The 16,136-nt window shown below is 39.4% G+C and overlaps 1 protein-coding gene and 1 long non-coding RNA gene across 2 annotated transcripts; both read left to right on the forward strand.

Moving 5' to 3' along the window:
- The first annotated feature begins 9,407 nt into the window (after positions 1-9,407).
- LOC148208223 (uncharacterized) lies at positions 9,408-10,269 on the forward strand. The gene is made up of 2 exons (XM_088120156.1): positions 9,408-9,611; positions 9,790-10,269. The coding sequence occupies exons 1-2, from the start codon at positions 9,408-9,410 to the stop codon at positions 10,267-10,269; spliced, it is 684 nt and encodes a 227-aa protein (XP_087976282.1).
- Positions 10,270-11,636: 1,367 nt separating this feature from the next.
- Positions 11,637-13,535, forward strand: LOC148208224 (uncharacterized). The gene is made up of 3 exons (XR_015788656.1): positions 11,637-11,929; positions 12,020-12,054; positions 13,265-13,535. It is a non-coding gene; the product is annotated as an uncharacterized LOC148208224 (long non-coding RNA).
- Positions 13,536-16,136: the final 2,601 nt, after the last annotated feature.

Raw genomic sequence — 16,136 nt, forward strand, 5'->3', positions numbered from 1 at the left:
ATTCCCAAGCTTCTGCTTCATTCTCCTTTTGTCGAAAATACACAATGTCTTCTTAAAGATCTGCATTCATTGTTAAAGTATGGTACTTTGCCAAAAATTTATCCGTCCGTCCCGCCTAAGTGGTGATAGAATCTGTTTCTAGCGCATTCAAACCATTCCTAGCATTGTTCCTGAGAGAAAAAGGAAACAATTTAAGCGTTAATGCATCTTCAAAAACACCAGGAATTTGAAATGCGTTATCAATCTCAATAAAAGATTTAAGATGGGAATAGGGATCTTCGTTGGTCAATCTTCCAAATTGTCTCATTGTCTACAACATTTGGAACATGACCGACTTAAGCTCGAATTCGGCGGCTTGGGGTAAGGGGTTACTTATCCTTGAGATTAAATTATTTAATAGATGAGTGACATAGTTCTGCATGGCTACATTGCGATTATCAACTAAAATGATCAGATTAGGAACTTCTCCTGCTCGGTTTACTCCTTCACCAGCCATATCTCCATTCACAGGTGGATCTTGTGGACGTGGATGATATCGATGGTTTCTTCTTCTTTCTTTTTTTGATTTTCTTTTTGTATTCTAAACCTCTACTCCAGCTTTCTCCTTTTAATGGTTCTTTCAATTTCTGCATCAAAGTTCAATGAAACAGAACCTATGTTCATACACAACTCCCTCAAGGATTAGATATAACAATTAAGTCTAAAAAAAGAGGTATGCAACAATCACAATATGAAACTATTCAGTTGAAAAGAAAATATTTTAGAAAAATTGAGTCCCTGGCAACGACACCAAAAACTTGTTGGAACTTTCTCTACCTTAAAGAAGATAAGAGATATGTGCAAGCGTACATGGTCACAACAAATATAAAGTAATTCTAAGGTCGAATCTTCAGGGGCTTTTACTTTCAAAATGAACGTATGAAGTGAAGTTCAAAAATACAATTGTGGTTTATGGAAAAACTGGTGATAAAAGTTGTTGTTTGGGGTTGCAAATATCAAGTTTTTTCATAAAACACAACATGATATTGTAAGGACAACGGTACACAGAGTACCCCACGTATCTCCAAAATGGTATGATATTGTCCGCTTTAGGCATAGCCCTCACGGCTTTGCTTTTGGTTTTACCCAAAAGGCCTCATACCAATGGAGATAATTGTCCTCTCTTATATACCCATGATTATTCCTTTCCCTAGCCAATGTGGGACTTTGTTTGCAATCACCTTACAAACGCAACACTCTGCTTCCTACCTTAATTTTGATAGAAAATATGAAAGATACACACTTTAGGTAAAAAGCGCTACCCACTATCTGGCTAATTTTGGAAATCTGAGTTCTACTCTTTCACTAACTGCTTTTGGTTGCTGCAGAGCCCAGGGTAACCTACAATCATATTTCTATGCTTGATTACAATCCTAGAGTGTATTCATAAATTCATTTGCATTTGTGGGTTAGAGGGCCTATGTCTAAGGCCGTGGTTTATGCGCTTATGACTAAGTCACATCTCATATTGGTTTACTATCATTTTACCTAACCTAACCTTTTCAGTGTTGGGCTTCGGTACATAAATCAGTTTCCCAGTGGCCCATAAAAAAAAGACGTAAAGAGAAGTTTTTAGAAACCAACCCAAAATTGCGCCATACACTTTCTGGGTGTTTTCCCGACCATGTTAAAATGAAATCATTTTGGCTCAGGCATTCCACAGAGAGGTTGAAAACTAAATTAGTGCATAATTAAAGAAAATAAATCACAGGAAAACATGAGAGAAGTAATTTCCATTGAATTAAATTAAAGAATGAGAACGTACAAAGAGTTCTAGCTTAACCTTCTTCTCTTCCGAGCTTGAAGGTAGTTTAAACTCGCTTAAGAACTTTAAATGAAAAATATAAATGAAGAACAAGGAAACAACATGAATTAAAATTAGAACAACAAAGAAATTTTTCGAAAATACAAGTGAATAACAACGGGAAATATAACTACAACGATCTTTAAGCTAGAAAATGAAAACCTCAACTGAGGGTGGATGAATTGATGATTAACGAGGTGCAAAATAGGATGGTGACCTGCTAGGGGAAGGCTCTCTTTAAAAAGGACTCCTAAGTGGTTGAACTCCCCACCAAAATAGAAGAAAGTGGATTGAGATCTTCCAAACAACCTCAATGACTTGGAATGGGTTGTTTTCGATCCACCTAGCCACTATTGAATTGATCTCGTGTCCTCCATAAGTAAAACACTTGTTTTGGGAAATATTGCAAAAAAACGCCAGGCACATTTTTCTTGCACATGGGAAATTGTGAGTTTCTTCTAACTTTGACCATGTTTTTCTTCCATTTTTCTCAAAATACTCTACAATGTAAATTATCTAGAAATATTCTTCTAATATCCTATTTTAAGAATATGTAAACACTTTTAATTAAATATGAAGGGAAATGGTTAATTTTTATTGTCCAACATGCCTCGACATTCATATTTCTATAGCAAAATGTCAACCCTAGCAGTAGGGAGCTTCATCATCTGGTCATAGGTGGAGGGGACGGCTCGAAACTTGTGTATGGCTGGCTTTCATAGGATGACGTTTTATGCCGAAGGGCCATCCACCACCACGGACTCTGCAACCCTTGTCACAGCTCTTTTGCCTTCTGCTAAGATCAAGGGCAGCATGCCCTTGGGGTACACTTTCTCGCAAGAGAAACTGATCAGTGTGGCGGGATCGTGCTGGTGGGAGCAATCCTTTGGAACGAAAGGGAGAGATTGAGAGAGCTTTTTGAGAGAAATGGCGGGAGTTTTCCTTTTTCTATTCTGTTACCTCTTCCTCTTTGCTCCAACACACTTGAAGAAGAAGAAGATGGATGACATGGGGTAACTCCCCACGTCACAAAACCTCTCACTCCCCTACAATTTTGTAGGGGAGTTAATATTAATATTAATAATAATAATAATATTAATATTAATATTAATATTAATATATATATATAATATAATAATTAAAAAATATATAATAATATATATATAATAATTAATATATATAAAATTAATTAATCCAATTAATTAATATAATTAATTATTAATCCAATTAATATTTTATAAATATATATATACATAAATAATTAACACTTAATTATTTATTATAAAATTAGAATCATATTCTAAAAGTATAACCTATAGTCTTAATGTACATTTTATGCACATTATTTTTAACCTATAGTTTTAATATGAATCTTATTCATATTAATTTTATTTGAATCTCATTCAAATAATATCTCTCATTATATATAGTTTTAATTTACAATTAACTATATATTATAATGTATCAATATACATATAATCCCTTAAGTAATTTGAACAATTCAAATTCTTACAAAATAAAAACTACGAGTTTAGGGCAACACACCCAACAAGGTCGACAGTCCTTGTGGCCAAGACATCTCGAGCCACTGGGTCGTTTCTAGTCTATCTGGCTAGTGCCTTTCGCTTGTTACCGAAGTAGCCTCCCGTCGGACTTCCGTAGATGGTTAAGATAACCTACAACCACTTGTCTTTTTTAGAGCACTTAGGCTTTTGGTTGCTGTGGCCGGTGGGCCTCTTGGGCCTACGCCGGATCACGGAACTCTCTCCCACGAATTATTTCAGGTACCCTCGTAGGACCAAGGACACGACCTAGTCTTTAAGGTCATGACATCCGCCGTGTCATGGCCATGGTCGTGATGGAATTTACAATACTTGCTTCTGTCTTTCTTAGCTAAGTCACTCTTCGACCACTCGTGCCACTGGAGCAGGTTGTCAACTGGCATCTCGTCGATTCGTGTGAGTATTTGATGCCGGTACGGTGTCTTGCCTAATACACTCCCATGATCAAGTTAGTAATCGAATGATGAAAATAGGATAGATGCCTTTAGGGTTTTAGTGACAGATTTTACACATACCTTGTAAGGCGGGGGTCCTTCCCTTTTATAGGCACGGATGACCGACCAGGAAGGACGACGGTTGAGGTGGCAAAGGGGGGCCGAGCTGTATGGGGCCTTACCAGTGGAGGAATGCCCCCGATAATAAGAGGTGGCGCCTTCGTCTGTAGGCCTGAAACATATAGTTTGTGGATGCCAGGTCGCAATGCTCGGTGTCCTCATCGTACAGTAGAGGTGGTGTCGCATTTGCCTGCCTACGCCCATGCCTCGCTATCACTCTCAAAACCCGACGCGTGTCCTGGTCGGACTTGCACTCAACAATAGTAATTAATCAACAAAAGTCTTTTCTACTGATTCAAATAATCTCGACTATATAATTTTCATGATTCCCGTAATTTTTTTTCCTGAAATTTTCATCGACATCGATACTTCCAACAATATTTATGTGAAATACATATATTTCATTTTTATCAACACCAACAATTTGAACCTTGCCTCCAATGTTTAATGTTGAAAATTAAACTCAAGCCTTGCAAAGATTTAAAGATCCTTTGATATCATAATTTAGTATGAGTTTTGTCAACTCGATCGATTTTATTTTTCAATAAAAAAGTAGCCATTTTTTTAATTTAGATAAGAAAGCAATGGAATTTTATTGAGCACATTTGCAGGAATAGAATAAATCAGATGCGAAGCTTTTAACTTCACTTCTCTACATTTGTACATAAATTTAAAAGATTTCTAAAAATTTCTTCAAGAAACAAACTCATATGATCATATTTGACCTCAAGTCTTTAGAACATAATCGAGTCGAGATGAGAGCATCATTGCATGTTCAATGTCCACAGCTCGCATGCAAATGCCATCACCACCGCACTAACCTCACAAGAGCTTGCCCTCCGCGCGCATGCCTATGCTCCATTGTTTATCTCTGCGCATGCCAATGCCCCGTACACACATGCATGCATCTAGCTCGCGCACCCCAATTGCTCGCTCACATGCTGCCTGAACCGGGCGGGCCATCCACTCGCCCATGTGTGTGCCCCTTTCCGTGCATCTACACACGCTCGTGCACTCTCTTGCTCAGTGCATCTCGCCTTGCTATATGCCTCACGCCAGCCCTGCTGTTAATCTCATAAAGCAGCGCCCATTTCCAGCGCCCACTTATAGCACGTCATTGCCCATTGCCACGCCTTGCCAGCCACCTACCACCTGTCTCGCCCTACACCTGCGCCCGAGTGCTCACTACCGCAGCCCTTTGCCGAATGCACCGTTGCATGCACACGCCCCAACTACCATGTCGCTCAACTACCCACGCACGCCCCACGGCCCATGCCATTGTACCCCACGCTCACCTCCCAATTTTGGCGCCAATGGAGCCTTTCCGGCCACCCCATAACAAAATAGGAAATATTCTTTCCTTATTTTGTTTTAAACACATGTGAGATTATTTGCTGTAGATTTTATTTGTTTTATTTTATTCTTTAGCAAATATATCTCTAATAATTAGCAAGATATTTGTTTTTATTTTCCTTAGATTTTATTTTGTTAGATTAAGGAATAGTTTGCTGGCTTGATAAACAAGTTGTCGCATTTTAGGCTTGTTTTTCATTCTTTAGCAATTTATCATTTTTAATTTTATTGTTGAATTTAGTATTTTCTTGTAAATGTCATGGACCTTAGCCTATCAATGAGCTTGCACCCCTCTTGTATGAAACAACTTTAAAACTTTAGACCTTTGAATATTAATTGAAATAAAACTTGAGAGTTTTCTCACCCTTTGCCGTGTGTGCAAACCCCCCCCCCCCTCCAAATATCGAATCCCTTTGTGTGGTAAAACTTATGTTTTCATATTTTACCCTCAGAGCATGCTTGTTTGATTAGTCATGAAACTGGTGGAGTGTTTCTGACCTCAAACATAGTGAATATTTTGTCTATTTAAGGTAACGACTGCAGAGGTAATCCATCTAACCCTTAGCCTTTCGGGTTGAAATCATCTATACGATTGGGTTCAAGTGGCTTGTGGCTCGAGTAGTTCAATACGCTTGGGTGGTCGCGTATCATTTAGTATCAGAGCTTAGGCTCTAGATCGTGGTATATGTTATTTTTTCCATTTAAATTGTTGTCTTGTCTTTACTTTCATCTTATTCGAAAATCATAAAAATTCATCCCCTTATTCTAGTTCTTCCACATGCTACTTTTGTTCTATCTTTCTTGCATAAGAATTTTTTATTTCAAAAATTTCGCTAAAGTGTATAAATATTATTTGTTTGTGTTCAGCATCTCAAAAACTTTCCAACAAACAAAGTTTCACTTTAATCCGAGCCCCATAGCGAAAGATATCAATTTTTCTTCGAACCCCGAAAATTGTGATAAATCTGCAGAGAGTAGCAATCCAAGAGCCGACTTTAAAATACCATAACTTTTTGCTCCGAAGCCCAAGTTGAGTGAAACTGGTATCATTTGAATATGAGTTATCTTTCCAGAAAGTTCAGAATCGATAATTTTTAATCTGTGGTCTGGGAGTTATTGGACAATATCATACACGTGCAACGGAAGAAAGCAAGGATCGAAATAACAATCTAGATGCATATTACAACCTAGAATTGAACATGTATGATCATACATTATGATGCTTAGAGAAAGGTAGAGAATATTACATATTTCAAATTTCTTCAAATAGCTCCAATGAGGACCACAAAGAGGTCTTCCTAGCTATTCGCAAGGCTTGGAATAGAGTGGTGGGACTCCTTTTAGAGAAGGAGAATTTGAGAGAAATATGGAGCTAAAAGGAGTTATGTAAGCTTTTTCAAAACCATGAAATGGCCAAATGTTCCAAAAGCTTTCATGTTTGAACAAAGACCTTAAATAGGCAAATTACATGCAACTCTTGCATGTTTCACCAAAAGCTTACAATACATACTCCACTCCTGCATGGTTAAGTGTCAAAAAGTGGATTTTTAGAGATTATTTAAATGTTCCACTCAACAAGTTAGTGAAATTTTCCACCAACTTGGTTAAAAACTTTATTTTAATATTCTTAGTCAACCTTTGACTTTCTCGGGTCAAAGTCAGCTATTTGACTTTTTTCCGAAATCCGATTGTTTGACGAAATCCATGCCTCCAATTATGAATCCGCATTCATAATTTTAATATTTAAATATTATTACCAAATTTCTGAATTGATATCATATATCAATTACTTAATCATTTCTCATATGATTAACCTAATTCGTACAATTCAAATTATTCCTTCAAATTTGTTAGGGTTGACTTTTTACAGTAGAAACATGTGTCGGTCGTCTTGTATGACCACGTTTTTGACCCCTTTCCATTATTATTTGCCAAAAAAGACCACATATTCTTAAAGTAGAACATACATAGAACATTTGTGCATAAAAGTCAAACTATGGTATTTTATGAAAAATATGAGAAAAATGCGGTCAAAGTTGGAAGAAAATAACAGCTTTCTTTTTGCAGGAATTGCGCCTGGCGCAATTTTGGAAGTCAACTTGGTCAAAACGTGCGTTTTGATTAATGAGGGGCAAGAAGGACATTTCCCATGTGTTTTAATCAAAGTATAACTGTGAGTTCAAGTCCAATAGGGTTTGTTAGGTGAATCTCAACCCATTTCCACCTAAAATGGTGGGGAGTTCAACCAACCCAAGGTGCTATATAAGGAAGCCATTCCTCTAGCAGAAATTCATCCCTTCTAAGCTTGTTTTCAGCTTCATTTACATTCTCTTTTCGTTGTAGAACTCGTTCTTAGTTATAGTTTCAAGTTTTAGTTGTTATTTCCTTGTATTTTCGTACTTTATTGCTTTTAATTCAAGTTCTATCATTTGTTCTTCATTTATTATGTTATTCTTAAGTTCTTTAGCGAGTTTACACTCCTCTCACACTCGAGAGAGAAAATGGTCAAGCTAGAACTCATTGTACGACTCATTTATTCGTTTTCATTCAATGGAAAATACTTCCTTTATGTTTTCGTGCATTTTCTTTCCTTTAAAAATGTTCTAAATTAGTTATCAACCTCTTTGTAGAATGCCTTAGTTAAAAAGATTTGATTTTCAACACACTCGGGATTTAGCCCAGATTGGGCCTGATACTTTTTTCGGTTGGTCTCTAAAAACTTCTCTTTACGTCTTTTTTCCATTTGGCCAGTGGGAACTTGATTTATATACTAAAGCCCAACTCTGAGAAGGGTGAGTTAAATAAAATAATAGGAAACAATATGAGTTGTGACTTAGACATAAGCGTAGAAAATATGGTCCTAGACATAGGCCCTCTAACCTATAAAGCAAGTGAGTTGATAATTATTCTCTAGGATTGTAATCACACATAGACATATGATTGTAGGTTATCCTAGCCTCTACAGCAACCAAAAGCGGTAGTGAAAGAGTATAACTTAGTTTCCCAAGAAAAGCTAGAATTGCACATGGTGCATTTTCCCAACAAAGTGTGTTTTCCATGTTTTGCATCAAAACTAAGGTAAGAAGCAAAGAGGTTGAGTTTTGTTAAATTGCATGTTAGTTAAAACCCCAAACGACAACATTTCATCACAATTTTCTTCTTAAATCACAATTGCATATTTGAACCATTTCACGGCATTACTTGATTTTGAAAAGAAACAAGTCCCTAAGGATTCGACCTTAGATTACTTTCGAGTGTTACTCATGACCGTATGCGCTTGCACGAGTCTCTAATCTTTTTCTAGGTATAGAAAGTCCCAACAAGTTTTTGGCGCCGTTGCCGTGGACTTATTTTTCAAAATCATATTCTTTTCAAGTGAATTGTTTCATGCGTGATTGTTGCATACCTCTGTCATTGGACTTAATGGTTTTATCTAACCTTTAAAAGAGTTGTGTATGAGCACAAGCTCTGGTTGGTTGACCTTTGATCCAGAGATTGAATGAACGCTTAAGAGGACAAGGCGTGAGCAAAGGTTGAGAAAAGACCGAGAAAATCAAAAAGAGAAAGAAGTTGAAGAAATAGAAGTTGAAGAAGAGATCATGGAGATGAATAGAAATCCACAAGATCCTCCACCTCACAGAATCCACCTGTGAAAGGAGATATGGCAGGTGAAGGAGCATCAAACTGAGCAGGATGAGTGCCTAATCCGATCCTTCTAGCAGATAACCGAGATGTAGCCATTTGGAACTATGTCACTCATGCATTCCACAACTTAAATTCAGAAAATAAATAATCCTTTACCCCAAGCCGTACAGTTCGAGTTTAAGCCAGTCATGTTCCAGATGTTGCAGACGATGGACCAGTTCGGAGGACTGACTAACGAAGATCCTTACTCCCATCTCAAATCCTTTATTGAAATAGCTAATGCATTTCAACTTCCTAGTGTTTCTGAGGATGCACTAAGATTAAAAATGTTTCCTTTTTCTCTCAGGGACGGTGCAAGGACTTGGCTAAACGCGCTAGAACCAAATTCTATCAACACATGGGCGGAACTGACGAAGAAATTTTTTGCAAAGTACCACACTTTGACCAGGAATGCAGACCTTCGGGAAGACATTGTGTCTTTCCTACAAAAGGATAATGAAGCAGTTAAAGAAGCTTGGGAGCGTTTTAAAAAGTTACTCAGAAGATGCCCGAGCCATGAATAGTAGTCGGTTAAATTATACTGTGACTGAGAAAGAACTTTTGGCTGTTGTTTTCGCATTTGATAAGTTTCGTTCCTATTTGATTGGGACTAAAGTGATAGTTTTTACGGATCACTCTGCATTAAAATACTTATTTGCTAAAAAAAACAGCTAAGCATAGATTTATTAGATGGATATTATTGCTACAAGAGTTCGATCTAGAGATAAAATATAGAAAATGAACAGAAAACCAAGTAGCAGATCATTTGTCTAGGCTAGAGTCTTCTTTGCAGCATGATAGTTGTGAGATTAGAGAGCATTTTCTGGATGAGTATCTTTTAGCTATTTCTGAAGTCCCTTCGTATGTTGATTATGCGAACTATCTGGTTAACAACATAATTCCTAATGATTTGAGTAAGCACCAGATAAAGAAGTTCTTGCATGATGTTAGGTTTTATAGATGGGATGAACCTTTCTGGTTTAAACTGGGTCCTGACAATATTCTTCGCAGGTGTGTTGCTGAGCATGAACAGAAGGAGATTCTAGAGGCGCGCCACAAATCACCATATGGTGGACATTTTGCTAGACGTAAGACTGCAGCAAAGTTCCTCCAAAGTGATTTCTTTTGGCCGTCCCTATTTCGAGATGCTCATATTTTTGCTCAAGGTTGTGACCGCTGTCAAAGATCAGGTAACTTGTCACGGAGACATGAGATGCCCTTAAACCCAATATTGGAAGTGTTATTTTCAATGTTTGGGGCATTGACTTCATGAGTCCGTTCCCACCTTCATTCAGTAAGAATTACATTCTCTTGGATGTTGACTATGTTTCGAAATGGGTTGAGGCTTTGGCCACCCCTACCAACAATGCCAAGGTAGTTTATCCTTCTTGCAAAATTTTATTTTTACTAGATATGGTACACCTAGATGCTTGATTAGTGATGAGGGCACACACTTTTTAAATAGAGCAGTAAGTAATTTGTTAAAAAGGTATAACATTCATCATAATATTGCTACTGCATATCACCCTCAAACTAATGGATTAACGGAGATATCAAATAGGGAAATAAAGTCAATTTTAGAAAAGTCTGTGAATGTGAATAGGAAGGACTGGCTATTAAACTTGATGATGCTTTGTGGACTTATAGAACTGCTTATAAAACTCCATTAGGCATGTCCCCTATCGCATTGTTTTTGGTAAAGCATGTCATCTTCCGTTAGAACTAGAACATAGAGCATTTTCGGCTACGCGGAAACTAAATTTTGGGTTGGTTTCTCAAAACTTCTCTTTACGTCTTTTTTCCATTTGGCCTGTGGGAACTTTATTTATACACTAAAACCCCAACCCCGAAAAGGGTGAGTTAGGTAAAATAATAGGAAACCAATATGAGATGTGACTTAAACATAAGCTGTAACACCCCGCGTTACTCAGGTTAGCTTGTCTCGAGTTTCGGGAAATTTTTATAACAAAATAGATTTTATTTATTTATTTATTTCATTTTATTTTGTTTGATTCATCAGTTATCTTTATTTAATTTAAGTGTGGCATCTCGGCTATTGTGTATTGCTACAGAATTAGTGGTGAGTTAGTAGCATGTAGTTATTTATGAAGTTATGGTTTAGTACGGATTCCGCTATGTGACACTTGTTTTGGGCCATTGGGCCAATTACAAAATTATATTATTGGCTTGTTTTAACAAGGAGGGGTTGGGTAAGTGGGCCTTAAACAAAAGGAAAAGAACCCAAGCCCAAAGGAGTTAAAGTTTTAAAACAAAAAAAAAACCCTAGCCCTTGTTCTTTTCCTCTTCTTCTTCCTCCCTTTCCCTCTCTTGTTGAAGTCGCCGGCCACCCCCCACTCGGGTTCTTCTTCTCCGGCGAGCAGCTTCGTTCAGGCGACGCGACGAACAGCGGCGGCATCGGAGCAGCAGGTGCAGCGTCGGGACAGCAGCACGGCAGCAGCAGCGTCAGGCGGGCAGCAGCAGGCGGCGTCGGGCAGCAGCAGGCGGCGTCGGGCAGCAGCAGGCGGCGGCGCGTGGTCTCGGGCAGCAGCAGGTGCGGCGGGGCGGCGCGTGGTGGCTGTTCACGGTGTTTTCCCTCGATCCGACAAACTCCAACGACTCGAATAGCTTAGATCCAGGAAGCCCGGTAATTTTCTTTGACCCACCCTTGTTCGAAGTTAGATTTGGATTACCTACACCTAAACGAAATCGATTTGGAATACCCACACCTAAGCGAAATTGTTTTGTAGTAACGGACATCAAATCGAAGCCGTTGGAGGTCTTTTTGGGCGTTTCTCGCTGCTGTAAAAACGTGGACAGCAGTGTTTTGGGTGGTGTCCGGTGATTAACTTCATCCGTTCGAAGCCCGATTTACGCTACCCACCCCTTTGCAAGCTAGATCTAATTTACCCACACCTACACGAAGTCATTTTGCGGTAATGAGACCCGTTGAACTCTCTTAAAGTTGTTTTCGAAGGCTGAACAGTATATTGATAGTGCTGTATTTTTTATGTTTTTGTGCGTAGGTGTGAGTTCGACGCAAACTTAAGGACGTGGTTGTGTAAGTAGCACCAGGGGGCGAGTGCGTGCGTTATTTAGCTTTAACGGAATGGTTTTGATGCTGATTTTTAGCTAAAATAATTTAATTGAGCATGTAGGGATTGTTAATTTTGATTTGTGAACTTCTAGTGATTTTGTTGCCGTCTTTCTATTATTGAATACTTATGAGGAAACATGCTTTCTATTCTTATTGTTGTAGGTGACTAGTAGATTCTGAATTGTTGTGGTTAGAAGTAACTGGCTCATGACGTTTTGCAAATATGTTGTAAATGAAGTGCCTGCGTTGTTAAACTGATAATTAGTTTATATTGTTTTAGTTGTGAGCTGTTGGGTGTGACTTGTTTATTACAAGGAAAAGCATGCTTGCGAACTGTGCAGTGAATTGGAATGTGGGAAATATACTTGTAGGTGGTCATGGGAGGGTTAGTGAAGTGGTGAAGGGTGAAGGGTGAAGGGACGGGTTGGCAGTCCGTTAAACTATGGGTGGTCTAATCTGAAAATGCATATAAATCGCTTGGAGGTTCAAAGCCTTGAGTAGTTGCCTTGGGAATAAATGACAAGGCCGAATGTCAAATTTCTGTAAATGAGTATTGGCGTCTTGGGGATAAATGTCAAGGACCAATACGCTGGGAAGTCATCGGTACCTTGGGGATAAACGGTAAGGACCGGTGCACAGTTCAGGCCTTGGGAATAAATGGCAAGGCCGAACATCAAGTTTCTGTAGAGAAGTATTGAGGCCTTGGGGATAAATGTCAAGGGTCAATGCGACTATAGGAGTTAGGCTTGAAGGATTAAAGTTGAGTGGTGCTTGCGAAGTAGTGGTGCTAGGCCTTGGGAATAAATGGCAAGGTCGAAGATCAAGTACTGTAAAAGGAGGGGGGGCGGTATCTTGGGAATAAATGTCAAGAGCCGTCATGCCTCGAGAAGTTAAACGGGGAGTATCACAGGGGGGTGTAGAGGGAGGTTTAGTACTGTGGGACAAGGGCTAGTGAATCATTGGTTGTAGTCTTGGTAGTTCCGACGCATGGTTGTTGTATGTAAATGTCAAGTTATTGTTTTTTTTTGTCTCTCGCTGTCTATTTAATTGCCTTGCTATCTTTTTATTTTATATGCCGTGACTGTGAGCATGATTTTTGTGTTAATTAGGAAGTGCTACTTACGGAGTACCTTATGTACTCACCCCCTTTTTTTTAATCCTTATTTGTTTTCAGGTGTGAACAGGGTCAACCGCGGTGATGACGTGGAGAGGGCTTGACCGAGGAGGGATCACTAGTCGAGTTAGTGAGGATAGAGGGAAAGGTCGTTTGGTACGAGTAGCGTTGGGATTTATGTTATTGCTAGGTGTGGACCGAGGAGAAATTTTGTATTCTTTAGAACTACTTTATTTTTTTTTTGGATGTTGTTGGTAAACGCGTCACTGTTGTCGTTGGAGTTTAGGTGTACGATTGTTTTATTTATTTAAGAATTTTAGCCACTGAGGCGGATATGAGATGTCTTTGTTTTTAAATTGCCCACGGAGAGCGTAGTTTTGACAGTTTATAAAATTGATATTTCTGGTGGAAATTATGGGAGTCGAAGCTTTATTTCATTTAAATTATTTTCCAGGGAGTTGATTATCTCGTGTTTAGAGTTAAGGCTAGACAGGTGAATTATTTAGCGTTGCCTAGGATGGTATATAACATCTTGGGGCGTTACATAAGCACATAAAATATGGTCTTAGACATAGACCCTCTGACCCATAAAACAAGGGAGTTGATAATTATTCTTTAGGATTGTAATCACACATAGACATATGATTGTAGGTTACCTTAGCCTCTGCAGCAACAAAAAGTGGTAGTGAAAGAGTAAAACTTAGTTTCTCAAGAAAAGCTAGAATTGCACCTGGTGCATTTTCCTAACTAAGTGTGTTTTCCATGTTTTGCATCAAAACTTAGGTAAGAAGCAAAGATGTTGAGTTTTGTTAAATTGCTTGTTAGTTAAAACCCCAAACGATAACATTTCATCACATTTTTCTCCATAAATTACAATTGCATATTTGAACAATTTCACGACATTACTTGATTTTGAAAAGCAACAAGTCCCTGAGGATTCGACCTTGGATTACTTCCGAGTATTACTTGTGACCGTGTGCGCTTGCACGAGTCTCTAATCTTTTTAAAGGTAGAGAAAGTCCCAACAAAATTATTCCAAGTTTTTTCCTATATGAGCTAGCCTGGGGACCTTATGGACCAACAGGTCATGAGCTCCAACGATCCGAGATAAACCAATTAAACTCTTTAACCTAGTTAACCAACATTTGTTAACTACCGGGTCACTCAACTAAAGCCCATAGCTGCACTCTGCTTACTGTAGATATATTATGTCCATTTGATTTAACCACGATCGGTAAGTCGACCCTTCACAGGTTGTTCATAATTACAGCTGGGTCAAAATATCGTTTTACCCATGTAATTACCTCTTGTTCTTTAAGTCCCACTAATCCTCTAATGAACAATGATTTGTAGTCCAACTATCAAATCAAAAAATCCTTTCAAACCTTTTGATGAGGGTCGTGCCAATTGTTCAAGACCTGGATTCAGCCCTTAAGAGAACAACGTCTCTACTATCCCAAAATTGGGTAGGAGTGAATTTCTTTTTGCACCCTATGTCCCTAGCTATATACTTGGTCTTACCCCTAAAATGGGAGGCTTATTGAGCCAGCGCTGTTGAGCTGCTCTCACCCATGCAGATCTAAGGATAATCCCGAGTAAACAGAATTTCATAGTTAGCTTAAGATTAAGATTAAGTTACTTAGGCCATCAAAGTCGAGATAGTTTCAGACAGTAAATGGTGTTATAAAGTAAAAATGACTATCTCATGGTCCAGTCTGATGCAAACTCTTTGCACGGGACGCCCCCACTTGCATGTCTTCACATGAACGAATTAGGATCACATCGTTTGTACTACCTACAAAATGAGCCGCATCCATAGTGTCCCCAGAATAAGGCGTCCAACATTATTCCTATATTATAGACCATTTAGACTCTTAACTCAAACTTGATCCATATTTATGTCTCTACATAAAGTTTGAGTCTCATGTAAGAGTCTAGGATCCTTAGTTTATTGGATTTAGATCTAGTAAGAATATTTTATTGGATCAATATTTTATTGGATTTAGATCTAGTAAGAATATTTTATTGGATCAATAACAGTGCCCATGCCTAGTGCCAACCTGGCGCACACTATCGTCCATTGCCATGCCTTGCCAGCCGCCTATCGCATGTCTTGCCCCACAACTGCGCTCGAGCGCTCACTACCACAATACGCCCCACGGCACATGCCATCGTCCCCTACGTGTAACGCCCCGAGTTCCTCAGGTTAGTTAGTCTCGAATCAGGAGATTTTATTTTCCTTCATTTAATTTTAAATTGATTGTTAATTAAATTTATCTTTACTATCGGGCTCTAAACTCCAACTAAAATTCATAATTACCGGACTCCGTGTGGTGGGTCTTGTTTTAAGGGAGATGGACTTCTTTCCTGTTGGGCTTGGACGCGTTGGGCCTCCATTGAGGTAATTTGGTTTTAATACAAAACAAAAGGAAAAGAAAACCCTAGCCCCAAGCCCCTTTTCTTTCTTCTTCTTTTCTTCTACCCTAGCCGCCCCCGGATTTCTCCTTCATCTTCCAACCCCGCCGCCCCCCTTTCCCTTGTTTTCCGGCAAAGTGCAGCGGCTCCGGCGGCGCTTCTTTGGATCAAACAACAGCGGCGGCGGCGCCCTTCGGATCGAGCAGTGGCGCTGCGGCACTCCTTCGAACAGCAGCGGCGACGTCCCGATCCAGCGGCGGCGCAGCCCCCTCCTCGCAGCGGCGCACGGAGGACTGTTACAGCGGCGAACCGGCGACGCGACTCCCCGACGGTCTGCAGCAGCAGCGGCGTGCCCTGGCGATCTGCAACGAACCAGCGCGTTCTCCTCCTCGCGGCGGCGCACAGCGGACGGGCGGTACAGCAGCGGAACGGCGGCGACTTGCAGCTACGATCCGACGAACAACAACTCCAGCGGCGGGATTTGTACGTTACAGCGGTGTTTAGGACGTTTGGCGGT

The sequence above is a fragment of the Momordica charantia genome (assembly GCF_013281855.1).
Source record: "Momordica charantia cultivar OHB3-1 chromosome 11 unlocalized genomic scaffold, Mcharantia_2.0 BLBB01000011.1, whole genome shotgun sequence".
Taxonomy (NCBI): domain Eukaryota; kingdom Viridiplantae; phylum Streptophyta; class Magnoliopsida; order Cucurbitales; family Cucurbitaceae; genus Momordica; species Momordica charantia.